Source organism: Leucopleurus acutus (genome assembly GCF_964270905.1).
Source record: "Leucopleurus acutus genome assembly, chromosome: 5".
NCBI lineage: Eukaryota > Metazoa > Chordata > Mammalia > Artiodactyla > Delphinidae > Leucopleurus > Leucopleurus acutus.
Genome location: NC_139147.1, coordinates 128,731,751 through 128,757,168, shown reverse-complemented (window position 1 = coordinate 128,757,168; position 25,418 = coordinate 128,731,751). Strand labels below are relative to the sequence as shown.

Sequence of the window (25,418 nt, the reverse complement as noted above, 5' to 3'; positions counted from 1 at the left end):
TCGAGCGTATTTCAAGAATTAAACTGGTTTGGAAAGAACCTAGTCCTTCCGGTTAGTGTGGCATCAAAGACCCCAGACCACTGGGAAAACTTTTCTATTTTTCCCGTCCTTTAAGAAGAGGATTTCACAAACTTTCTTGGCAACTTGTCCCTCCTGCTTAACAACAGGAAATACTTTATGTCTAGCCTAAATCTTTCATGCTTCAGTTAATCTATTTATTTCCTTTTAATCTCAGCAGGCTGTGAGGGGTTCGCCCTGGTGGGACAATGTAACATATGGGGAACACACAATGATCACAATCAGATTGAAAACGGAGTCCAGCTGCGCTGGTGGCGCTTCCGAAACAAGCTGAAAAGAAGTTAATTGCGGTTGTGTTTGTAGCCCATTTGCCCCATCCTACTCCCCCCACCCTCCTCCATGCCCTTCTGGGGACTTGCAGCAAAAGCTCTCTGAGTTCGATCAGTTCCAATCCTTCACTGGCGCAGGAATGAGTGTGGTCAAACTGTTCCATCCACGCCTACGGGAAGGGATTTCCGGGCAAAATACTCCCCAGTCCTATTACATTCACGTCGTCTCACCATGCCAGGAAGGGCCCCAGTCTCGCCTCACAACTTGTGCGTGGCAACGACGTGCTCCATGTATACACAAGGAAGCGCTGAGAAGCCACGAGAAAGCACTCAGTGAATTTAACATAAACATCTCAGCTGCATTTTTCAAATTCTGTGTAAAAACCCCGGTGATAGATTCAGCCTCAAGGGGATTTGCAGCGCCCGCAGCTCCGCACATCGGGCACCAGGGGGCGCCCGTGCCATTCCGCTGGCCGCTGGAACGCCTCGACCGGAAAACAAAGATAGGGATTTGAATAAAAGACTTCGAAATGCAACCCCGAATTCTACCCTGAGCAGCGTGCGTGTAAAAATTCATGAAGATTGGATTTCATTTCATGTATTTTTGCTTTAGTGGGAAGAAATGCACGTGTCGTCTGACTGTGCCTACAGCTGTCTTTACAAGGGGCGGGGGCGCCTGTTGAAATGAGCAGGGAGGGCCGCTGATGCTCCCCAGCGCTTTGAGAGGCTGGGCCTCCGTCTCCGTCTAGGGACAGCTCTTATTTTTCTGGGTGGCATCCTTTGTGTGCTCTAGGATGTATAGATTAATTGTATTGTTTTGTAAAGGATGCATGCTGTTCCCGGCAGGACTAGCAGCCAGCTCTGGGTCCAGGGAGTGACGTGAGTCATAGAAGGCACTTATTATTTTGATGAAACACAGCACATTTCTTTCAGCCCATAAAATCAAAGGGGTGAGAAAAGGCTGTTTTCAGGGTGCAGAAACTCCCCTTGTTTCCCTGTTGTGGTGCACAACGGTTCTGCGTCTGCGGCCTTTGTGCATTTTCCAGACATGAGTGACACGGTGCTGAATGCCTGGGTGGCAGAGCCTATCAGAGGATGGCTGGACACAGGCCAGGGCAGCTTGGCCCTCCACGGTGTACTGCCCTTGAGTTCCAGGCCCCCCCGCCTGGTGGAGGATGGGCACCCCGTAGTGACATGTCTCTGGACCGGGCCCATACTGGGTGACAGTGGGGGTTTTCGGGGCAGAGATCCTAGGGGGATGATGGACTGAAGTGTTAGGAGCCTGGAACTTGAAACAGGCCTGGGCAAGAGAGGCTGCTGCCACCCACCCTGAGCTCTGGGATGGCAAGGGCAGGGCCCCTTGGTTTCCTCTGTAACCCCAGCATGAAAGGTCAACCGACGCCGTACCTGGTGCTTATTAAGTGCTCCACGAACATTTGTTGAATATACAAACGTGAGGATGAAGGCTCAGGAGGCTGTGAGGATCCCCGGGGGCCCCGGCTGTAGCTGAGTCCGGGCATGTGGAGCGACAGTGTGTGGAGGAGAGTGCTGGGCAGTGCTGGCTCTCAGGGGCTGAGGCACTGATAGGCAGGGGCTGCAGAGCTGGAGAAGCCAGGAGGGCAGGCGGAACCACCTCCAGTGTCTCCATGTGCTGGGATGGTGCTGCAGTGGCCACACAGGGCCTCTTGGGGCCTCTCCATCCTTCCCTTCCTGCTGCCCTTGCTGGAGCCAGCCTTTCTGCTGTTGCCATGGCAACGTTGGCCCGAGGTGCTGCTAAGGGCCGGCTGGGCAGCGATGCTTCTCAGGCCTGAGCAAGTAAGGGACTCTGGACTGTCCCTACGAAGGCGGGCCCTGGGGGTCTCTCTTGTCTGAGAAAGGGAGGAGGGAGCATAGGATAGCGATCAGCACAGAAACTGCTCCCAAGACAGGTCGAGGTCCCCCCAGGTGTGGCTTTGGTGGTAGGGATCTTGGGGCTGGCAGGGCCCTGTTATCGCGGGGGCCCCTTGGCACTGCGGCATTCTCACTACTTCACCCAAAGTCTTTATTTAGGGTTATCTCCAGGGCTCCCCAAGGGCCCAGCAGCCTCCTGGGGCCTCCTGTGAAGGGTGCGGGGGGGGGGGGCCTGAGAGGGCCTGGAGGGGCCGAGTAAATTGCTCTTAGACAGAGTGGACTGAATTACTCCCTCTGAGAGCAGAGTCGGAGGTCTTACATCCTTAGACTCAGGTGGCAGGGCTGCCATGTATCCCTGCACCTCCTGGCCCCTACCCAGGACACCAAGAGCAGGCACCGGCTGCTCTTGGCCTTGGAGTCTCCCATAACTTTTCTGTTGCCACATTCCCAGCACACACAGGGATTGTGGAGGCCCTCAGCCCCTAGTCAGCTGGGGGGCAGTTAGTTTCCTCTCCACACCTTCCTTCTCGGACCCTGGAACAACAAGTGGCATCGGGAATGCGGAAGGTGGTCAGGTCTGGGAAAAAGATGACAGTCCAGCCTCCCCTGGTGTCCAGGAGTTGGTGAGAAACACTGTGATGCTCCTTGAAAGGGGCTCTAGGATTCAGGATGACTCAGCCTCGTAGAGTACGCCCTCTTCTCTCTCCCCATCATGGGAAAAGCTTTCGGCCCGGGCAGCATCCCTGCTTTCCCACACCAGCCAGATAACAACGACAGCATCAGCACGAGAAGGGGGCGTCTGGGCAGTGGTGTACAGTTTACAATACTTTAGATTTACATAGCACCTTTGTCTTCTAAAGGGCCTTTGCCTCTGTCCCCTCGGCCACCAGAACACAAACGTCACAGCTCCCGCGGCAGAGCAGCGAGACTGAGGCAGAGGCCTAGAAGGGATTCCATGCAGACTCAGGGGTGTCTGGGGCTCTCTGCACTGCCCAGAGCAGGGGTGGCGGGGCCCCAGCCCTCACTGGGCGTTCACCTTGTATTTCAGGATGTAGGAGTAGAAGTTGTGGTTGGCATTCTCCAGCACCATGACGTAGACCTCCTGGCAGCCGGCTGTGTTGCAGCTGCCCTCCCAGTAGCCCTCGCGGTTCAGGGTCAGGGGCCACGTGTCCTGCCCCTTCACCAGGGCTTTCGCGACACCGTGCAGCTTCAGTTTGAACGGGACGTTGTGGTTGGCGGGCAGCACGCCCGACAGGGGCTCCAGTAGCTCATTGTCCTGCCCCCAGTTGCCGAAGCTCTCGGGGAACACGGGCCACTTCACCTTGCTGTTGGTGCAGCACAGGAGGTAATTGAAGACGAAGACGTAGTTGCCCGGTTCCTGCCTCTTCTTGACGAAGATCTTGAGCGCGAACTTGCCGGCGTGGGGCAACTGGACTTTCAGCTCCGTCCGCTTCTCCCGCTGCAGCTGGAAGATGTAGCGCCGCTGTGTCTCCTCGGTGACGGGGCCATCGTCCCCGTGCAGTGATGCCAGGACGCTGATGCCCTCCTCCACGCCGAAGCTGACGGAGCAGCGCCCGTCGCTGGTGTAGATGACGGGCTCGGGGTGGGACGGCTTCGTGATGCCCATCTGCTCCGAGAACCAGCTGGGCCCCACGGGCTGGTGCAGCTCCGCGGGCAGCCGGACGTCGATGTCTGCGTAGTGGCACTTGAGTGTGTACTCCAGCACCGAGCTGTAGATCTCCGAGTTGCCCTTGGCGAAGATCTGCAGCTTGTGGGTGCCCACGGTTGGAGGGTACACGTCCAGCTTCATCCCGTTCTTCCTGAGGCTCAGCAGCCCGTGCTCCTGCTTGCCGTTGAGCATGAACATGAACAGCGTCGGGGCGCAGCTCTCGATGGTGACTGTGACCTTCCCGTTCACTGTGGGGAGAGAGCTGGGGTCAGGTGAGAGGGGTCTGGCCTGTGCGGATGTGCTGGTAAATGTTTAAAAACGGGATATCTGGGGGGAAAGTGCTGACATATAGCGTCTGCCCATTTCCGTGGTGTAAATACCTTCACCATGACAGTTTTTTTTTTTTTTTTTTTTTTTTTTTGCGGTACTTGGGCCTCTCACTGTTGTGGCCTCTCCCGTTGCAGAGCACAGGCTCCGGACGCCCAGGCTCAGCGGCCATGGCTCACGGGCCCAGCCGCTCTGCGGCATGTGGGATCTTCCCAGACCGGGGCAGGAACCCATGTCCCCTGCAACGGCAGGCGGACTCTCAACCACTGCGCCACCAGGGAAGCCCAACCATGATAGTTTTAAGTCACCTGTGTGATCTCACTGAACATGATATAAGCCAGAAGCAGCACACCTCTGGAAGGGCGCCCCTACCCCCTCTAGGTGGCTCTCTTTGAGAGCTGCAAGCTGGGTGGGAGGGTGTCTCAAGAAAAAAATCTGCCCCCAGCTGTATGTGCTCGCCTTGCCCATTTGATTCGTATCAGATGAGTGTTACACGGAGCCTTAACCTGATTCTAGGGCAGGGGAGAGGGCCGAGGGACAAGGAGGGCCCAAGACCCTGGTTGGAGAGCCTCCAACTCTCAAGTCTTGCTTTCACACTGCTCCCTCCAGCATCTGGGCGTTACCTTATCACAGCTGTCATGTCAACACATCACCTTAAAAACGGGTTGGAATGGCTTCCCTCCTGGAGGCTGTGCTCAAGGGGCAGGGCTGCTTCCTTGCGTGTCCCCCACTCTCCCTGAGCCCCCCCTGCCACACCAGGCCACATGTCTCTAATGGGGTCAGTGAGTGCAAGGGAGGGTCTTCTGCACCCACCTTCCCCGCTCCTTGCCTCTCCCCTTGCCCTCCAGTGCTGTCTTCCTCTGTCCTGGTCATTGCTGTCGGGGAGAGGGGCCGAGTTCTCCGGTTATTGCAGCCCACCAGCACACCCCTACCTGGCCCTCCCTGCTTTGCAGGGCCACAGGGAGGGGGAGGGCCTCTCTGAGAGCCTCGCCTTCCTCTCAGAAGCTGATCTCCTGCTCCTCCCAGCTACCTCCCTGGTCCCGTGCGTGGATGAGCGCAAAGGAAGGAGACAGACTAGCGTCTGATCCATGCTCCCTAGTAGCCTTTCCCCAGTTGGGGGTCCAGTGCTCTTGCTGGGTAGGCAGAAAGCCATGCCCAGGCTCTAGGACAAGTGTCCCTGAGACTTCCTGTCTAATCAGCCACAAGGTCCCTGACTCCAGGTTGCTCAGCGACTGCATTCAGTGCTACCTCCTCCATCTGGAAGACTTTCCCTGCCTTCCCAGGTACTGCCAACTCCTCACCTACCTTACTCTCCCAAACACCTGCCCACTGCAGTTCCCCTCCACCCAGTCAGCTCTCTGAAATCTGGCCTCCGTTCCCATTCTCCAAGTGTTCAAGTGTTCTTGGATGAGCTGCGCCACTGGCCATGCCCTCCTGGAAGTCCTCTCCTCGCCTTGCATCCACCACCCTCTCCAGCCTGGCCCTCTCTCCACCCTCTGACCACCACCTGATCCCTTCCCTTTCCCATACACTAATTGTGGCATTCTTTGTGCTTATGTGCTATTTTCTTTGTCTACACTCTTTCTCCACTGCCACCAGCCACCATGGGACCTGGTGACCTCCAAAGGAAAGTGACCAAGATCAGCAAACTTGTTATCAACCTCTCTCGGTTGAATCCCTTCTCTCCCCTCACTTCCTAATCTAAGCCAGCTCAGAGGGCAGAAGCTGTCTCAGCCCTCAGCTGCTCATGGACCCTGTCCTGCTCCATCCTGCACCACAGTTGGTTGTGTGGTCCCCGTGCAATTCACCTTTGATGCATGGAGTACTCCCAGCATCTCCACATGGCAGCCCGAGCACTCCTGAAAATATCCACCCGGTCACTCCGGGGCTCACTTCACCATCAAACCAGAGGCCAGTGGAGAGGCCTGTCCCCTCCTGCCTTGCCTGAGTCAGGACCGTCTTCGGGCCTGCACGGTATTCCCTCACATCCTCCCGGGGGACACCCCTTCACGTCCCAGGGCCCTCACACATGCTCTTCCCCATACCGTTGTCCCCCAAACCTGGATAAGACCTCAGTGTAACGTTCTGACTGCAAAGAAAGCTTTCCTGATGTCCTGGGGTGAGGCTGAGCTGCCTGGAAGCCTCTCTCCTGGCTCTGCATCTCCTCCAGGGAACTTAGCACTGTACTAATGAATTGGTTATGGGTAACGTCCGTCTGTCCTCCCTGAGGGTGCCACAGGGAAGGGTCCACCTGCCTCCTTTCCTGCCATGTCCCAGGCCTGGCTGGGGCGCCTGGCCCAGGGCGTTCTTGGCAAAGGTAAGTTGACTGGCTGGGAAGACTTGAAATCAAGGATTGGAGACACCTGGGGACAAAGCTGGAGCCTGTGACCACCTCTTCCTCTCACCCCTCCTTTGCCTCCTCTCACTCTCTCCTCCCTGCCTTTTGCCCACCTCAGTTTTCCTCTCAGCTTTCTTCCCATCCCCAATCTTAAGAAAACTAGCTCCAGCAAAGAAATGTTCTATAAATATGCTTCATGAATATGCAATCACATTTTAGGTTTACTATATATTAAGAAACCCAGTGTTTACATTTCTCTGTCTCTTGAAAAGGCAAACCCCTTGGGGGCACTGTTTTGACGCTGGTGTGACCTGGCCCATTCCTCCCTGTGGCCCCGTGGCCCATGACAGCTGGAGCAGGGCCCCATCTGACATACGTGTAGGAGCCGCACTCCTGAGACGGCAGCTTCACGACGTTATCTTAGCAGAGGGAGCTGCCAGGTATTTGTAGTGTTAGAAAAAGTATTCCCAAGCTCAGCAGCCTAGTTAAGGAGACTGTTGTGAGGTAGAAGGGACAAGTCAGCTGGGACTAATGTGGGTGCCCCTATATTCCTGAGTGTGGGGTGGGGGTCCCCAGAAGACCCTCCCACAGAGCCCGCTGTGCTCATACCAGGTGAGCTCAGGCCTTCTCTCCTGGGAGCACACAGGGCCCTGGGGGCAGAGATGGGGCCCGTAGGCAGTCCTTGGAGGAAGTGTGGGGGTGCACTGATCCTGCTGGGCTGAGCCCTGACTGTGGCTCGGGCACCCCTGGGCCCAGCCCCCCCATAGGCCTTGTAGTTCCCAAACACACCCAGCTGGCTGCCCGTGGCCCCTGTGGGGAGGTGGGGAACAAAGGTCAGTCCAGGCCAGCCTTGGGGACAGCTCGGCCGGGGGTCCTGCATGCCCAGCCCTGGGGAAGTCGGCTGAAGAGGCTGGTCCTGCCTTCAGGAGGGAAGGAAACAGGGCAGCGGGCAGAACCGGCCGGCATCCAGGCAGCGAGCGGAGCTCTGAGAGGCCAGGCAGCGCCCCTGGAGCCCGGCCGTCGTCTGGGGTGCTTGAGCTCAGACCTTGGAGGCCTTGCTGTGTCCTTCCTGGAGCACGTCCTTCCATGTCCCGTGATGCCTGCTCTCCTCCAGCTCCCAGCACCCAGCTCGGTGGCTACCTCCCTACTACAGCCCCCAGCGCTCTGTCCTGGGACACGCCCGCCGCTCGCCCACTAGCTGCTTAAGCCACTGACACACAGACCCTGGCTCAGCCGGGTCAACACACGTTCTCTGCCAGGAGTTTAGGAGCATCTGTCGGGCACCTGAGCTGGGAGGCAGGTGTAGCCAGGTCTGAGGCAGTCCTTTCCCTGCTGTGTGAGCTGAGAGAGACTCCCCCAGCTCGGGCCCACCAGCCCTGGTGCCCCGACCCCGGGCTGAGAACGCGGCCCTCAGGCCAGGGAAACCTCGGACCCCCTACGCATCCCTGTCTTGGTTTATGCTGGTGGGAGGGGCTTCTGTCCCCGCAAATGTGACCTGAGGCTGCGTCATGCCCTGATGGCCTGACGGCCCGGGCTGCCTCTGTCTCCCCTGCACAGCCCCCATATACAGCGTCCAGTGAGCTGGGCCCTGGCAGGGCAGCCCCACGGGCCCGGGTTACCTGTTTTGATGACGGAGGTCTGCGGGTGGGCGCTTAGCATCCCCTTGTTGTAGAACTCACTCTTGAGATACATGTTATTCTCAAACTGCCTCAGAGATTGAGGAGGCTTGAGCAGCTGCCAGTTCTTGTTGTCCGGGAAATGGTCCTCGATGAACAGTGCAGGGTGGGTGAGGAAGTAGAATTCATTGTAGCTGGAGGAGGAAAGCAGGTCAGTAGTCATGTGGGGGGAGCAGGCCCCAGCTGTGCAGAGGCACAGGGGGGCCCACAGGGGGACTTTGGGGCCTTCTTTGGGCTAACGTATCCTAGGGGGGGTCCAAGCCACTACCCAGTGGGAAGAGGCACCATTTCCGACCCTAACGTGGGCGCTGCAGATGCCCCCTCAGTGGCCGCTTCCATGAATAGGAGGTGAGACAGGATCTGAGGCCCCTTTTAAGAGAAGGCCACCACCCAGGAGGGGCTGTGACCAGGCGGGGAATGGGCTGCCCCTGCTCTCAAAGCCAAAGAGATTTGAAGGGAGCAAAGCCGTGGCCCGCAGACCAGGTGCCAGTGGAGTGGAGGGAGGGCAGGGAGGGAAAGCCTGGTGCACCGGCTCCGTCCACATGGTGACCTGATGTGAGTAGCTGTGCAGGTGGGAGGCCCTGATGTGGTCCCTGGGGCTGCCTAGACACGGCTCTCTGGTCAGTGATGCAGATCAGGAGAAGAACGGGGGACTCATCCGACATGGGCGAGCCTTCAGTGAGCAGCGCCCAGAGCTGAGGCAGCAAAGCAGGGGTGTGAGTGAACACGTCCTGCATGTACGGGCTCCGTGCACGCACTTGTAGCGGCCCCGCGTGCAGGACCGCCAGGATTTTAGCTGCACAAATGGGGCCGTGCTCTCATTTCTCTGGATGAAAAGGCATCTGAGCTGCTGACGGCCATCAAGATCCAGCACGAATGTCAGGGCCTTAGCTTAAGGCTGGAGCCTCAGCAGACAGGTGCGCTCCAGCCCCCGCTGTGGCCACCAGGAACCTGCACACCCCAGCACCCCGTCCCGCACACCAGACCCCCCTTCTCAGAGGTGGGATTCAGCTGCATTCAGCCCAGAGAGCAGGAGGAGGAAGCCCGGTGTCTGCGAGAAGCAGTAGGAGACAACTCTGGCAACTGTAACACGGTCAGTGGCCAAAGGCCTGAGGGGAACCTACAGACACTTAGAGAAGCTTCTCAGCCCGGCCTTGCCTTGCACTTGGCCTGTGGGCAAACACTGTGCTTTTGGTACTTGGGTGGAGGGAGCGCTGGGGAGACAGAGGGGGGATTTAGACAGTGGAGAGTGAGGTGACAGGAAGGCCTGGGCCCTTATCTTGGCCTGGAGCTAGCTCACTCCCTCCACCAGAGGAAGGGTGGGAGCGGCCAGCAGCACACGGAGGAGGCCCCCCAGCCCTCCTTCCCCTTCCATCCAGCCTTCTCCACCTGCTGCCTCCTCCATCTCCACCCACCAGGCACCCCGCAGAACCGAGGTACTTACAGGAAGGTGAATTTGGAGGTGGCAGAATCCACCAGGCCGCTGCCCCAGGTGCTGTCCACCAGGTGCCATCTCCCCTCCAGGAACACGGCGTTCCAGGCGTGGTCAAACTCCCCAGAGAAGCTCTGCCCCGGCTGGTAGCCAAAGCCCTTGGAGTAGCCAGGCACCGTCATGCACTGCACGCCAGCGATCCTGGGGCGGGACAGGGCTCTGAGAGGCGGCTCCTGCTGGGGCTGCGTCCAGCACAAGTCTGTCTGTCTGTGGCCCCAAGCCTTAGGTGCATTTGCTGTCCGGAAGTCCCTCCGGGCCTTTCCTCTTCCCTGACTCTCGCCCAGTCACACACACACAGACTTTTGTCTGCAGAGCCGGAGGACAGGGGGACACAGGGCTGGCTGGTCCCTCTGGCACAGCCTGGCTGCGGTCCCCGCTGTCTGCTCCCCCTCCAGCCTCTACAGAGCACTTGGGAATGTCTCTCCCCAGAGCCTGCCTGAGGGCTCCGCCGGCAGCCGCAGGAGGACAGTGGTGCAATGGTGAGGGGCGCCTGGCGGACACGGAAACCAGGGGCATGCCAATGCTCTCGACTCGATTCACGTGGCTGGGGAGTTGGGTTGAGGTGCCACGGGTGGGGCGTCAGGCAGGGTGCTGCACGCGAGGGTTAGGGAGAAAGCTGAGCTCACCTCCACCGCCACGTCCTGCCCGCGGACACCTGTGCGGGGACCCCTGGGGCAGGCCAGCTGGGGTCCCCATCTTGACCTGGGGAGGACTGGCCCACTGCCAGGGCCACCACGGTGCATTAAGGCCATTTGCCGACTGATCGCCCTGGCCACGGTTTCAGAGTCCCCTGTAGCTGTTACTTCGGGAGTGGAAATGCTGAGCGGTCAGCTCGAGCTTTTATCAAGACCCCCTTGACAGTGTGTTCCCTCACTGCTCACAACCAAGCTGGCCTGGACGGTGGGGCGATGGGCGCTGGTCACCTCTGGGGACCAAATGGCAAGCTCTAATCTGGGCACTTGCAGCTGGAACACTGAGGCCCAGACCTGGGCTGTGGGCAGCACCGCACGGCCACGGCAAGCACCCCGAGAGTCTTGCCATGGCCAGCTGGTCCTCTCCTTCAGCAGCCCTGCCCCCACATGGCAGCTCTTCTGGTGCAGGGGACCCCTAGTGCCAGCCCTTCTGGGGCCTCTGTGTGAGCTAGAACAAGGTGCTCCTTCTTCAGGACACTTTCCTTTCACTGTGGAAGTTTGGTGTAATCAATGCCCAAACCCGTGATATCCAGGATGTTCGTGATGGCCCATCGGATGGGGCTCAGCACGAGCTGCCCGCTGACTCTGCCCTCCCCTTGCACGAACCAGGGCTGTGCTCCGGGTGTAGGCCCGGCCTGAATCAGGGAAGCGGCCTCGGGCAGCTGGGGTCCCTCCGGGAGCAGGTCTGCAGTCTCAGTTGCTCTGAACAAGAGGCCATGGAGCCTCAGGCTAATGGGGTGAAATGGCCATGCACACAGGATAGGAATGGGGAAATTTTCCGTATAAAAACGACCATTTAATTAACAATTAGTAGAATATTGGATTAAATACGACTTATCTCTATTTACATATCATTTGTTGAAAGACCTAGTGAGGCAAAATATGGAGCCTGCAAATTACCGGATTCCACCTTGCCATGGGGGCCGCTCACGTGCCCACGCGGCCTGAGCTCCCTTCTCCTGCCGGGGGGCAAGCCTGCTCTGCTGAGGCTCCTTATGGGCTGGGAAGTTTTGCAGCCCCCCACCCTTCTGCCTGCCAAAAGGACGTCCAGGCCTCCCAGACTGCCTAAGAAATCCCATGGGAACAGACCAGCTGGGCCCGTGGGGAGGATTTCGGGACCCCTTGGGGGGCGGGAGCAGAGAACTAGAGAAACCAGATTCCCGTGGATGTCAGGATTCTGCTGGTAAAAGCCAACACGGACTCCCTGGAGCAGAAGGGCCGCCCAGAGGCTCGAGGCCTGGGAGGGGTGGGCCCAGGACCCCAGGGGAGGGAAGTGCAGCAGCATGCCTGGAGAGCCCCCTCCTCATTTAGCTGCAATGGGATGAGGCCCAGGGGGTTGTCAGCCTGTGTGATCTGAGTGAGTTTATAGTCTTAGAGGAAACAGCCGGCAGAGGGGAGAGGCAAGGGTCCCATGCCAGGCCAGAGGGCTGGGACTGAGGTACGTGGGAGGCATGGGGGCGCCTTCCATAGGAGGTAGGGCTCCCTATACTCAGAGAGTGGACGAGGAGAAGGAATGTTGTGAAAAACATTTAACGAGGTAGGAGATGTTCCTGACACGCTGTTAACTGACAAGAGCCTATAAAACCCTGCCATCAGCACAAGGGGTGTGTGTGTGTGTGTGTGTGTGTGTGTGTGTGTGCACGCGTGCGTGCGCGCATGCATGGAAAACAAGAGATGGGGGAGGGCAGAGTGAGAGAGACAGTCCAAAAGTCATCTGGTCTCTTAGTGATGGGATTATGGGTGATTTTAATTTTCTTCTTTAAGCTTCTCTTTAATTTTAAAATTTTCAATAACGATTATGCGTTACTTTTCGAATTGGAAAAGAATCCATAAATACTACTTGAAAATGACACTTTTAGTGAGTTATTTTCCTTTCTTGCCCAGAACGTCGGTGCATATGAATTTCTAGGATGATGTGGAGGAGTGTGGAGTACTGGGACACCAGTGTTTACACAAGGGGCTGCTTTGCAGGAAGGGAGGGGAGCTGTACCTTGGGAGGGTGTCTGCTCCGCTCTGAGCGAAGTCAAGGGGGGAAGGAGAGGTGCTGAGCACCCTTGCGGCCTCCAGGTGCTGTGAGAAAGATGGTGCTGGTGCTGATGTGGGCAGATGGCTGACTCGAGCTCTGCCGGAGTGTCCTCCTGGGAGAAGCCGTGTCCCCGGGGCAGAGGTATCCTCCCACCACGGGTGTGAAGTGGAGGTCAGAGTTGAGCACCAAGTAGGGGAATAAGAGTGAACACCCCTCCCCAAGCCTGGAAAGGGCCGGAGGGGGGAGAAGCGAGTGGCCAGCTGTCCTCCCAGAGGGCTCGGGGCGGGGGGGGGGGGGCTGGAGGCGGCGGTGACTTGGCTGAGCCGGGAGGGCGGGGCTCACCCCAGTGTGACCTTGCCAGGCTCACTGTGGGCAACACAGAAGGTTGGCATTAAATGATCTCTAGGGGTTGATTCTCTTCTGACAGGCTGAGGAGAAGCTGGGAGGGCCGTGGGGAATGCCTAGGGCAGAGTAAAGATGAAAAAACCCCCTCAGCTGTAAGCTTCTGCCACGCTTGACTATGACATGAGGGTGTTTTATTACCTGGCAGCAATGTGCTAGAGGAATTGGACAAAGAAGTCATAATGTAAAGCATTATTGTTAATAATCCATAACTCTCATGCGAGGGTGTGGACCTAGTAATTCTAGCTGCTGGTTGCTAGACAGATGACCCACCACCATCTCAGGTCATCAAAAGATCACCAACGGTATACACTGCAAAGCACTGTACCAGGCGCAGGCACCAGGGGATAATATCACATATATCATTTCAAAATGTAATAAATAGTATAACATAATAAGTTGTAATATTCTGAACATAAAGGTCACTGGCCACCCTAGATGTGCTCATGGTCGGAAGGGGGCAGATATGTGAACTGTCACGAAAATGCTAGTGATAAGCACGGCCCTTTCAGGGAAGCCAAAGGAGCAGGAATTTGCTGGAAAGCTCGGGGAGAGCACTGAATAAGCGGAGGACGAGAAACGTTTTCGCCTCTCAAAGAACCCCAACCAGCCATCCTAGAGCCCCAAATGTCAGCCAGGGAGACATATCTAATAACCTCAGGCTGCAGAATCTTGGTTTTTACTTTTGACAGTTTGGAAAATCCCAACACCAGTGGTTTTACTGAGGAGGTGATGGATCCAGACTGTGACTCATTTTAAACAGAGACGATCCGGGCCTCGGCAGCAGGGTGGCTGAGCGGCCTGGGGTGGGCGGTGTACCCTGCACATATCAGCCCCTGACCATAGTGGGCCTCCTCACCTCGGACCACTTCTCCCAGGATGTCTGAGCCACACAGAAAAAAACAGGGAGGGTGGGAAGGCTATAGGAGAGGCAGTGAGCCATGCTCTTTTTTCCCATCTTGATGAAAACATTGTGATTTCTAATAGTAAAATTAGGAAACATGGTTTCGTTAACGTTAAGCCCAAGGGCCAGTTTAACTGGGCAAATGTGTGAATTAGAATTTTTAGGGCCTTGCTGTTCCTGAAATGGTCCTCAAGAAGGTCATAGAAAACAAATTAATGGTTACCAAAGGGAAGGTGGGGGAGGGATAAATTGGGAGTTTGGGATTAAAATATACACTCTACTATATATAAAACAGATAACCAACAAGGTCCTACTGTATAGCACAGGGAACTATACTCAATATCTTGAAATAACCAATAATGGAAGAGAATGTAAAAGGATATATATATGTATGTATAACTGAATCACTTTGCTGTACACCTGAAACTAACCCAACATTTCAAATCAATGTGTTTCAATAAAAACTAAAAAAGGTATATTATATAAATCCAAAAAAAGGTAAATTCTAAACTGGCAAAAAAATTGTGATTTCTATACTACAGCAGGACATGAATAACCATGATTTATGTTTCACAATTTATGTAGTTGATTTCTTGTAAATTTGACAGTGTCTTCATATTTCTGCTATATGGTCGGTCCCCTTACCCTTTTCTTATACCACCACTCTTACAGCAAGGTCAGTAACCGTAATCATGGTAATAATTTTCACTCCAAAGCCCTGTTTAGAGCCTTTTGAGGTTGACTTCAGCGGCCTCCTCTCTGACAAGTGAGGAGTTGGCAGTTCAGAGAGGGAGGCTGACTTGCCTGGGGACACTCAGTAGTCCAGGGGCCAAAGCAGCGCCAGGACTCGTTTTTCCTGATGCACAGTTCAGTAGGCTCTGTAATTGCACCAGCCCTTTTGTACACCGAGATTTGTTTTAATCTATAAACTTCTGGGTGGTATACAGAATGAAATTAAAGGCTGGTTTGCTATAGTGATATACTTCATCTTCGTGAGCACTCTCCTTTGGTGTGTCTATAAGGATGGGAGAGTTTAGATGCCCCTTTCAGAGGCCGTATATGGTGAGGATCATTTAAGGTTATTTAACGTATCCAGGCTTCTGCGCCTTTGGAACCATGTGATGTTCTGGGATGGTCTGGGGCACGCAGCAGCACGCCACTGTGACAGCTGAAGGATGCATGCAAAACGCACCGACATCTGATTGGTGACAACGAGCCTCCTCAACACCAAAGTCCCAAACTGGCAATAAGCTCCCGGCCTTATCAGAAGTCCCCGGAAAATCCGCTAGCTGGTGGTGCCAGCGCGGTGATAATGGGGAGAAATTGCACTGGAGGCTGACTTAGCGGCAGAATTCTGGGGAATTAAGCTTGACCCTTGCAAGGAAATGAAGCAAAATTCATGAAGGCTGTCGGGGAACTGAGGCAAAAGGAGAGACATCAATGCTGGATGAGAGAAGGTCAGAAAGAAACTGGTCCAGCAGTTACAAGCAACAGTGCTAACAAAAAAGGTATATTGGTTACTTGGGAAAGACGATGAAGAAATGAATGACATTGCAAAAATATCTGAATTCCCCACCAAATTACTTTATTATATCAGTCTTTAATGAGGCCACCGCAGGGAGGTGAAATGGACTGGCAGAAGTAATGACAGCCGTGTGGATACAACTCTTGCTAAGAGGCCACCTTGACAACTAAGCAGGGGTAAACCAGCAAGTGTGGATTACACGTCTTCAGTTATTAAGGAGTCCGGTAATGAATTTACCAAACCTTCAGCAGTTATTTTAAAGGGAAGGGGACTTAGGAAAGATGGATGGACGAGGTTATCGAACTTTAAAGCCAAAGTTAAAGGAATTCAGCGAACTGTGAGCTATTGTTAAATGTCCCAGGCAATGCAGAGAGTATTTCACATGGTAACTGCCAGGTTGGAACCTAGTTTTAAATGATGCAAAACGTTGGGATGTGTTTTAATGATCAGCTTCAGGCCAGAATACGGCCGTTGTTAAGCATCTGGACCAGGCCAAAAGAGCTGACAGTTCCACTCAAGGCCAATGTCAATTTTCTGAGCCTATGTGAGTCTATGTGGGTCTGTAGGAAAGTTCTACAGAGCAAAGACACTCCAGTACTGTGGGAAGACAGGGAGGATTAAAAAAAACAACAAGCCCCAAGTCAGGTTAGCAAACTCCAAACTGCATGTTCTCATTTAGTCCTGCAGTCCTGCCAGTAGGCAATAAAGTCCGCAGTGTACAGATAAGAAAACTGAGGCTCCCAGAGGCTTAGTGCCTTCCAAAAGGAACAAAACTAATAAGTGGTACATTAAGGACTGGAAATCAAGGACTGGTAAACTAACAGAGGCCTGGAAGTCCTTCTGCTATAAATCTGATACTCGTCCATACCATGCTAAGAAGGCTTCTACTGGATAAAGAAGGATATATTCTATGACTTAAAACCCTGAGTGTTTTCAAACTTGCAAACTGAGATGAAAATGCTGAAAGGTGCTAGGCACAAATAGAGCTGAACACAGAGGGAGGGCTATTCCATTATTTAAAAAGAGAAGAAGGTCCATTGCATACAAGTCTGCTAGGAATATCCTGTCATTTCCTGTCATTGAGGGCCTACTGTGTGTAGGATTCTGAGATGTATATTCACAGGGAAAGCAGAAAGGGTCCGGGGAGACATATGAAGACACAGAAGACCTATAAGACCTATAAGAAGAAATGAGCACAGGCAAAGCCTACATGATAGAACAAAGTCCAGAAAGGAATATGACAAAATGTCAAGTGTCATCTCTAAGTGGTAGGATGCGGGTAACTTAATTTTCTTCTTTTTGCTTCTATGCACTTTATAAATCTATAGTTAAGTTTTATTTTTAATTTACAAAAGTGAGTTAAAGAAAAGCCTAAGCAAGACCTGAGCTGGTGTACAGGTGTGCTGACGGCACCCTGGGAGGGGGAGGGGGGCCATCCTGCAGCAGGGCCCAAAGAGCATTAGGGAGAGGAGAGCAGAAAGGGCCTGAGGAGCTGGAAGTGGGGGGAGCGGCGGAGGCGGCAAGGCCAGGAGGGAGATGAGGCTGCAGTTGGGAGGACATTATGGGGCAGCATAAGCCTTTAGTCTGGTTCAGGAACCCAGGGCCTGGGCAGGGGGCCGGTGAGGACCCTGGTTTCTGGAGAGGCCCAAAGGCATGTGGGGTGCCTGGGTCTAGGGTGGGGTGGGAATGCGGGGGTTGGGAGATGGGTTGCACCTCTGCACCCTGACCCGCCGTGGGCCCCTCTAAGAGCAAACGGTGAACAGGAGGGGTGGAGAAGCATGTCTGTGCTTGCTGGGTGCGGAAGGCTGGACCGCTGGGGGTCAGGCAGGGACTGGGATGCGTGTCCCCCAGGAGCAGGACATCCTGTGGCCGCTGTACAGCACCAACACACCATGCCCGCCCGCCCGTGGACTCTTAAGTGTCTGTTGCTACTCTTGGTTTGATGAATTGCCCCCTGCAGTCCTGGCTGGCTGATGTCTGGGTGCCTGAGAACCCCGGCTCCCAGAGGGCTGCAGGGGCAGTGGGCACAGTCTGTCTACACCCCTGGGGATGGGCTTTTCAGTGGTCCCCAGGGCTGGCTGACTGTTTCCCGGGGAACACGGCAAACCTCAGAGAGCAGGCACAGGAAGCTGTGCAGGTCGGCGGGGCTCCCCCAGCCTTGAGTCTGTCTCCAGGTCACCTAGAACCCGCAGTGAGGTCTCCAAACACAAATGAGAGCAGCCACTCGCCTGCTCTCACCCACCTGGGCAACCTGGCCAGGTGCTCGCTCCCGGAGCAATGGAAACAGAGCCCAAAGGCTCCACGAGACAAGCTGCTTCCTAGTTATTCAGCTTTTCCAACTGACAAATCTTTTCGAGGGTGGAGCTTTTGTTTGCCCCAAGAGGGCCCCTGTGCCAGCCCTGAGGACAGCCTTTCACAGTCCTCTTGGCGCCCGCAGTCACTGTCCTTGCGTTCCCAGATCTGCCATTCTTCTAACCTTCAGCTGCACAGGGATGGGAGAAGGTGGAAAAAGGGCCTTTTATAACCAAATTATCTCTGTGCATTCATCTGCCATTATGTTAATGTATCCCGAAGCCCGACAGATGGTACAAAGTCAATTACGCTGGTGTTAAAAAGGGAGAAATTGACCTTTTCAGGACTCACTTGGATTCAGAGCAGAGTTTGCAAACTCGGGTTTCAGGCCTGGCACGTGGGTGAAGGTGCAGGGCACTTGGCAGGGGGAGGGGCTGGGTCAGGGTGGTCAGCCCGGGATGCCTCTGTACCTGCACATTCTCTCAAAGAGCCCAGCGTAGCCATCACAGTTGGTCTTCTGGGTCTGCAGGATGGTGGTGGGTTTGAAGGCCTGGCGGTCCTTCTCCTGGGCGGCCTCGATGTCGTACTCTAGAGGGCAGAGGAGGAGGCCGTGAGGAACCAGGTCCCTGGAGACGACCCGGCTGGTGCAGAGGAGAGAGGGGTCCACAATCTGTGGCGCTGCCCCTGCCCTCCACTGTACTTCCAGCATCACTTGGGCTGGCCTCCCTCAGGCCGGGGAGAAACCGCTATGGACTGAAGGGAACAGGGCCCCAGTCCAGGTGCTATCTGGCAAATGTCCCCTCTGTGTGGGTGAGGGCAGGAAGAGCAAGGCATTGGCTGAGGGGCCACTGGCTCCTTAGGCCTCGTAGGAGCGGCTGGGAGGGGAGGGACAAAGACAGCACTGGGCTGGGGTTTGCCTGCGTGTCCCCACCACAACACAGCTCTGCAGGCTGGGCCAGTGAGGCAGCTCACCCATCCCTGCGGCAGCCCCCAAGGCCAAAGCCTCACACTGACCTGCAGGGGGCGAACTGAGCTACTATTAAAACTTCTCCCAAACAGAGAAGACAGACTGTCACTTCAGTAACAGTAGAGCTTAAGGCATGGGGGAGGACCTGAGCCTGTGGCCTTTGAGGGCACAAAGGAGGTGTGTGTGTGTGTGGGGGGCTGGGGGGTGGTGTGTGTGTGTGTGGTGGTGGTGGGGGGTGGTGTGTGTGTGTGTGTGTGTGTGGTGGTATGTGTATGCGTGTGCATGTGTGTGTGCATGCGCACGTGTCTGTGTGTGCATGTGTGTGTGTGGGGCTGGTGGTGTGGTGTGTGTGTGTGTGTGTGTGCGTGTGTAGTGTGTGTGTGGGCTGTGTGTGCACGTGTGTGTGTGGTGGGGTGGGTTGTGCGTGTGTGTGCACGTGTGTGTGTGTGTGTGTGCACATGTGTGTGTGGGGTGGGGTGTGTGTGAGGGTGTGTGTCCATGTGTGCATGTGTGGGGTGTGTGTATGCCTGTGTGGGTGTGTGTGCGTGTGTGTGTGATTGTGGTGTGTGTGTGTACACGTGTGTGGGGGTGGGTTGGGTTGTGTGTGTGGTGTGTGTGGGGATGTGTGTGTGGGGTGTGTGTGTGTGTGGGTCTGTGTATGTGTGTGGGTGGGTGTGCGTGTTTTTGATGTGTGTGTGTGCGAGTGCATGTGTGGTGTGTGTGTGCGTGTGTGTGCGGGGTGGGTGGGGTTTGTGTGCGTGTGTGTGGGGGTTGTGGGTGGGTGTGCGTGTTTTTGGTGTGTGCGTGTGGAGTGGGGTGGTTTGTGTGTGTGTGTGTGCGCGTGTGTGTTTGGTGTGTGTGTGTGCGTGTGGGTGTGTGGTTGTGGGTGGATGTGCGTGTTTTTGGTGTGTGTGTGTGTTTGTGCACGTGCATCTGTGGGGTGGGGTGGGCTGTGTGTGGGTGTGTGTGGGGTGGGGTGGGGTGTGTGTAGGGTGGGGTGGGGTGTGTGCGTGTATGTGTGTGTGTGTGTGTGGTTGTGGGTGCGTGTATTTGGTGTGTGCATGTGGGGTGTGTGTGTGGGGGGTGATTGTGGGTGGGTGTGCATGTTTTTGGTGTGTGTGTGTGCGTGTGCATCTGTGGGGTGGGTGGGCTGTGTGTGGGTTTGTGTGTGTGTGTAGGGTGTGTGTGTGTGTGCGTGTGTGTAGGGGGTGGGGTGAGGTGTGTGTGCTTGTGTGTGGGGTGTGTGTGTGTGGGGGTTGTGGGTGGGTGTACGTGTTTTGGGTGTGTGCGTGTGGGGTGGGGTGGTTTGTGTGTGTGTGTGCGTATGTGTGGTGTGTGTGTGTGTGGTTGTGGGTGGGTGTGCATGCTTTTGGTGTGTGTGGGGTGTGTGTGTGTGTGTGTGTGTGTGTGGGGTGGGGTGGTTTGTGTGTGTATGCTTGTGTGTGTGTGTGGTTGTGTGTGTTTTTGGTGTGTGTTTGTGCGTGTGCATCTGTGGGGTGAGGTGGGCTGTGTGTGTGTGTGGGTGTGTGCGTGCATGTGTGCATGTGGGGTGGGGTGGTTTGTGTGCATGTGGGGTGGGGTGGTTTGTGTGTGTTTGTGTGTGTGTGCATGTGTGTGGGGTGTGTGTGTGCACGTGTGTGTATGTGTGGTTGTGGGGTGGTGTGGGTGTTTTGGGTGTGTGTGTGTGTGTTTGTGTGCATGCATGTTGGGGGTGGGGTGGGCTGTGTGTGTGTGTGTGTGGTGTGTGTGGTGTGTGTGTGGTGTGTGTGTGCATGTGTGTGGTGTGTGTTTGTGTGTGGTGTGTGTGGGGATGTGTGTGTGGTGTGTGTGGGGTTGTATGTGTGTGTGTGCGTGCATGTGTGCGTGTGGGGTGGGGTGGTTTGTCTGTGTGTGCATGTGTGGGTGTGCAGGGGTGTGTGTGGTGTGTGTGTGCACGTGTGTTTTGGGGTGTGCACGTGTGGGGTTTGTGTGCGTGCATGTGTGTGTGGGTGGGGTGGGGTGTTTTGTGTGTGTGGTGTGTGCACATGGGTGTGCGTGGGTGTGGGTGTGGTGTGGGTGTGCGTGTGTGCGCGTGTGTTTGGGGTGTGCATGTGTGGGGTTTGTGTGTGTGCGTGTGTGTGTGTGGGGATGTGTGTGTGTGTGTGTGTGTGTGTGTGCGTGTGTGTGTGTGGGTGTGTGTGGGCGGTGCAGCAAAGTCCTGACGGATGTTCTGTTTCCCATCCTGTGCCCTTAAAGCCCAGGCTGAGTGCCAGGGCTGGAGTTGGAGGAGTGGCTCCTCAGGTCCTATGGCAGATGCCCTACCTGTGTCAGGTGAGTTCATCCTCTAAGCTGCATCCCTAACTGCTGCTCTGGGAGGACAAAGAGAAAGCCCAGTGGCAGCAGGTCAGGGAAGCCCTGCTGGTCTCTATGTCACAGGGAAGTCACTAGAAGTCCATCCCACCAGCCAGCTCCTCCATGGACTGTGGGGTGCAGCATCCAGCTTCCCCTTAGCAACCACCTGTGGGATTGGCTTGAGCTGGTCAGACTCTCAAGGGTGTCCCATGCAGAGCTGTGGGCAGCTGCGCAGGCCCAGGTCCCCTGGGGTGGCTCTGAGAACCTGGAGACTGGGTTGAGAGCAGAAGCTGAGGCCCCCACTGTGGGAGCAGGCAGCTGGGAGAGGGGTGCCCACTCACGCACCACTCCCGGGTGTTTTGAGAAACCTCTGGTGTTACAGCAACTTTTCAAATAGCTATGGCTCATCCCCAGCCTCCTCCTTCTTGGAGATGACCTTCTGCCCTGGGTTCTCATCTCTGTGGAGCAGGTCGCCCAGGAAGGCAGGACTGAGGGAAGGCTGCTGCTGGGTGAGGGGCCTCAGCTCTGGCTGTGGGCAGAGGGCCACGTGGGATCCTTGCCCATGCACCCTTCATGAAGACTGCTAGCACACAGTGAGTTAACCTTGGTTATTGAACCCAGCCATCTGAGAGCCCCTCTCCTCCACCTTCCCTCTTCCTCCACACACATGGGTGATGGAGTCAAGCCCAGAGACGTTCCTCTGGGAACAGGGTCCCAGAGCCAGTGGCCCTACCGGCAGGCCTACCTATGTGGTGGCAGATCCAGATCCAGATGGCGCGGACCCTCTCCAGGTCACTGTGGGCCTCCTGGAGCAGGTCGCTCACCAGCGCGTCCAGGCCGCTCTTGACTGTCACCTGGGAAGTGGGAGGAGTGTGCTACGTCAGGGCCCAGACAAGGGCTGTGAGGAGCCCGGTGCCTTGCCACCTGCAGCCAGCACTGCCCTTCCTCTGGGCAGAGAAGGAGGAGAGGCCCAGAGGCTCAAAGGCTGGGCTTAGGGCAACCTTGATGCGGTCTGGACGCAGTGGGAAGTGCTGACCAGCTGAACCACTGGCCCTAGAGCCATCACATCTCTCTGCAGCAGCTCCTGGGGCCAGTCAAGTGGCCATCTGGGTGCTGTAGCAGCCCCTAGTCATGGTCAACACTACCCAAAGCAATCGACAGATTTAGCACAATCCCTATAAAAGTCCAACAGCCTTTTTTGCAAAAACGAAAAAACCAGTCCTCAAATTCATATGGAATTCTAAGGGGCCTGGAATAGCCAAAACCATTTTGAAAAAAGATGAACAAAGTTGGAGGACACAGATTTCTGGATTTCAAACTTACTTAAAGTTACAGTAATCACAACAGTGTGATATCGACATAAGGGTTATATAGACTAATGAAACAGAATTGAGTCTAGAAATAAACTCATACGTCTATGGCTAATTGACTTTTGACCAGGGTGCCAGGTCCATTCAATGGGGAAAGAATAGTCTCTTTAATAGATGGTACCTGACAACTGGATATCCATATGCAAAAGAAGGAAGTTGGACCCCTACATCATACCATATATAAAAATTAACTCAAAAATAATCAATGACCTAAATATAAGAACTTAAACCGTAAAACTCTTAGAAGAAAACACAGGGGTAAATCGCGGTGACCTTGGAGTTGGCAATGGATTCTTAGATATGATAACAAAAGCACAGGATATAAAAGAAAAAATAGATTAATTTGGCTTCATAACAATAAAAATCTTCTGTGCATCAAAGGACAATATTAAGAAAGTGAAAAGATAATTTATAGAATGGAAGAAAATATTTGCAAATCATATACCTGATAAGGGTTTAATATCCAGAATATATAAAGAACCCTTATAATTCAACAACAAAATGACAACCTAATTTTAAAATGGGCTTGAATATACATTTCTCCAAAAATATATAAATGGCCAATAGACACATGAAAAGATGCTCAATGTCATTAGTCACTAAGGAAATGCAAATCAAAACCACAATGAAATACTACTGCATACCCACTAGGATGGCTATAGTAAAAAAAAAAAAGAAAAAGGCAATCATAAAAAAATTGGCAAAAATTTGAAGAAATTAGAACCCTTGTACATTGCTGGTGGGAATGTAAAATGGTGCAGCTGCTGTGGGAAACAATTTGTCAGTTCCTCAAAAATTTCAACATGGAATTACCATACGACCCAGCAATTCCACTCCTAGGTATATATACAAAAAGAACTGCAGACAGATACTCAGATACCTGTTCACCAATGTTCATGGGGCAATATTCACAATAGCCAAAAGGTAGAAACAATGCAAGTGCCCATCACAGATGAATGGATAAACAAAATGTGGTATATCCATGCAATGAAATATCCATTAAAAGTAAGTAAGTTCTCAGACATGTTACAACATGGATGAACCTTGAAAACACAGTGCTAAGTGAAACAAGTCAGACACAAAAAGACACAGTGTATGATTCTTACTTATATGAAATATCTAGACTAGACAAATTCATAGAGACAGTAAATAAATTAGAGGTTACCAGGGGCTGGGAGGAGGGAGAATGGGGAGTTATTGCTTAACGGGTACAAAGTTTCTGCTTGGGGTGATTTTGGAAGTAGACAGTGGTGACGGTTGTACAACACTGGGAATGTAATTGATGTCACTGAATTGTACACTTAAAAACGATTCCAATGGCAAATTATATGGCATAAGTTTTACCATAATATATAAAAAAAGAGCAAGTTAGGTTTTCTGCGTGGATCCTCAGGAGAAAACAGGGCTGGGGTTGCTGGAAAGGCAGTCCTGGCCATGCTCACTCTTTCTAGAGAAGTAGGGGCACCTGTGCGCTTACCTCTGCAATGGTTGCCCGCGCCTCCGTCAGCTCCCACCCTAGGTCCTCCTGACCTAGGAGGTTCCGCCGCTCACACGGGAGCTCCAGGACCCACCCTCTGAGCACAGGGAGACCACCAGGCCCCTCCGCGTGTCCCCTTGCCCAGCTGCTCCAACACCACAGTCCTGTCTTTGTCCCTCTCCCAGGGCCTAGAAGCACACGTTGCAGGCCCGCATTACAGCCTGGCTGACTCCTGACTTAATCCCCAGCTTCGGTTCTATGGTTTCTGGCCCTTTGGTCCCCACTCACTGCTCTCTGAGGCTGTCCAGCAGGCTGTCCATCCCTTCTGGCAGCCATGACAACATATCCCACCCTGCACAGACTCTGGACGCCCCCCTTCCCTTCCCTCACTCTCACAGATGACCAGGCCTCAGACTCAACAAGGCCAGGCAAGACTTCCTTACCAACGAGCCCTCCTCCTCCGCTGGGCTCTCTGCTGGCCTCGGAGCCAGGCCGCCTGCCTTGGCAAAGCTGCCCTTCCTTCCTCAGGCGCTGCCCTCGCTCCGCTGCGTCCTCACCTCCTCCTCCCGGCCCTGGCGGCCCCAGCCTCTCCTGTCTGCCGTGTCTCTTCAAAACGCCCCCCAGTCTCTCTCTCAGGACTGCCCACATCTAGTCTCCCTTCCTTGCCAGGCTCCTGTGGGGTCTTCCCTCCACTCCCTCCCCCTTCAACCCCCATTTGCCCTTCAGCCTGCCAGAGCCTGGCCGAGGCCTTCAACCTCCTCTGAGCTGCCCCCCTGGAAGTACGAAGGGCCTCAGTGCTGAGCAGTGGAAGGGAGCCTGTCTAGCCTCGCCTGGCCAGAGTGAACCATGACCGCACCTTCTAGAACACTGACCGTTCCTGGTCTCGCCCCGCCTCAGGTGGCTCCTGGCCCTGCCTTCCCCAAGATGGCACCCTCCCTATGGCTTTAGCTCTTAGCTGAATCTGACGGCTCCCAAAGCAGGCTTTCCGGCCCAGACCTCTCCAGGCTAGATACAGCTCCGGGCTCGGCTATCCAGCTGCCCAGGGGTCACCTTCACAGGCGCTAGAGCCCACTGCACCCCACACAAACCATCACCCCCGACACGTGCTCCAGCTCCCTCACTCCGCGCGCCGAGAAGCTACCCTGCCTGCCCTCCACCGCTCAGCGCAGTGACTGGGCAAGCCCTGCCCTACCTTTACCTCACTGCACACACACTGGGGAGGGGTCCTTCCCCTCTGCTTCCAGCTCCTCTCTGTTCTCAGTGTCCCCGCCTTATCCAGGGATGCCTCCTCCTGCCAGGACAGCTGGACACCCCCTACTGATGCCCCTGCCTTGAATCAGACTCTCGGATCCGAGCTCCTATCATCACTCATCAGTTCAGCAAACAAGCTTCCTGAGTATCCACTACCTGCCAACCCCAGGGTGGTTTTGCTAGGACTGTAGACGACCTCCCGGCTTATCGGCCTAGGATTGCTCACTCTGACCGTAGCGACGGGTCCAGCTCCTTAGCTGCTCCAATCAGACTCTCTGTGGTATGGCTCCTTCCTGGCTCCCAGGACCCCAGTGGGTCCCTAGGGCATCAGCTCTTGTAGCTGCCCCTCTCCACACCTGCCCCAGATGTGCCCAGGCCCAGAGGTGCGGGAGCTCAGCTGCCCACGTGTTCAGGGGTGAGGACTGCTGTGGTCATGTGGGTG

The 25,418-nt window shown here is 54.9% G+C and overlaps 1 protein-coding gene across 3 annotated transcripts in view; it reads right to left on the bottom strand.

Moving 5' to 3' along the window:
- Positions 1–3,258: 3,258 nt before the first annotated feature.
- Positions 3,259–25,418, bottom strand: part of KY (kyphoscoliosis peptidase) — a gene marked incomplete at both ends in the record, with an annotated part of 45,673 nt that continues 23,513 nt past the window's right edge. For all 3 annotated transcript variants that reach the window (XM_082840303.1, XM_082840304.1, XM_082840305.1), the window contains 5 exons: positions 3,259–4,154; positions 8,191–8,381; positions 9,692–9,880; positions 18,051–18,168; positions 21,624–21,732. In XM_082840303.1, the coding sequence (XP_082696429.1) occupies positions 3,259–4,154; positions 8,191–8,381; positions 9,692–9,880; positions 18,051–18,168; positions 21,624–21,732 (1,503 nt within the window). The remainder of the gene's footprint in view (positions 4,155–8,190; positions 8,382–9,691; positions 9,881–18,050; positions 18,169–21,623; positions 21,733–25,418) is intronic.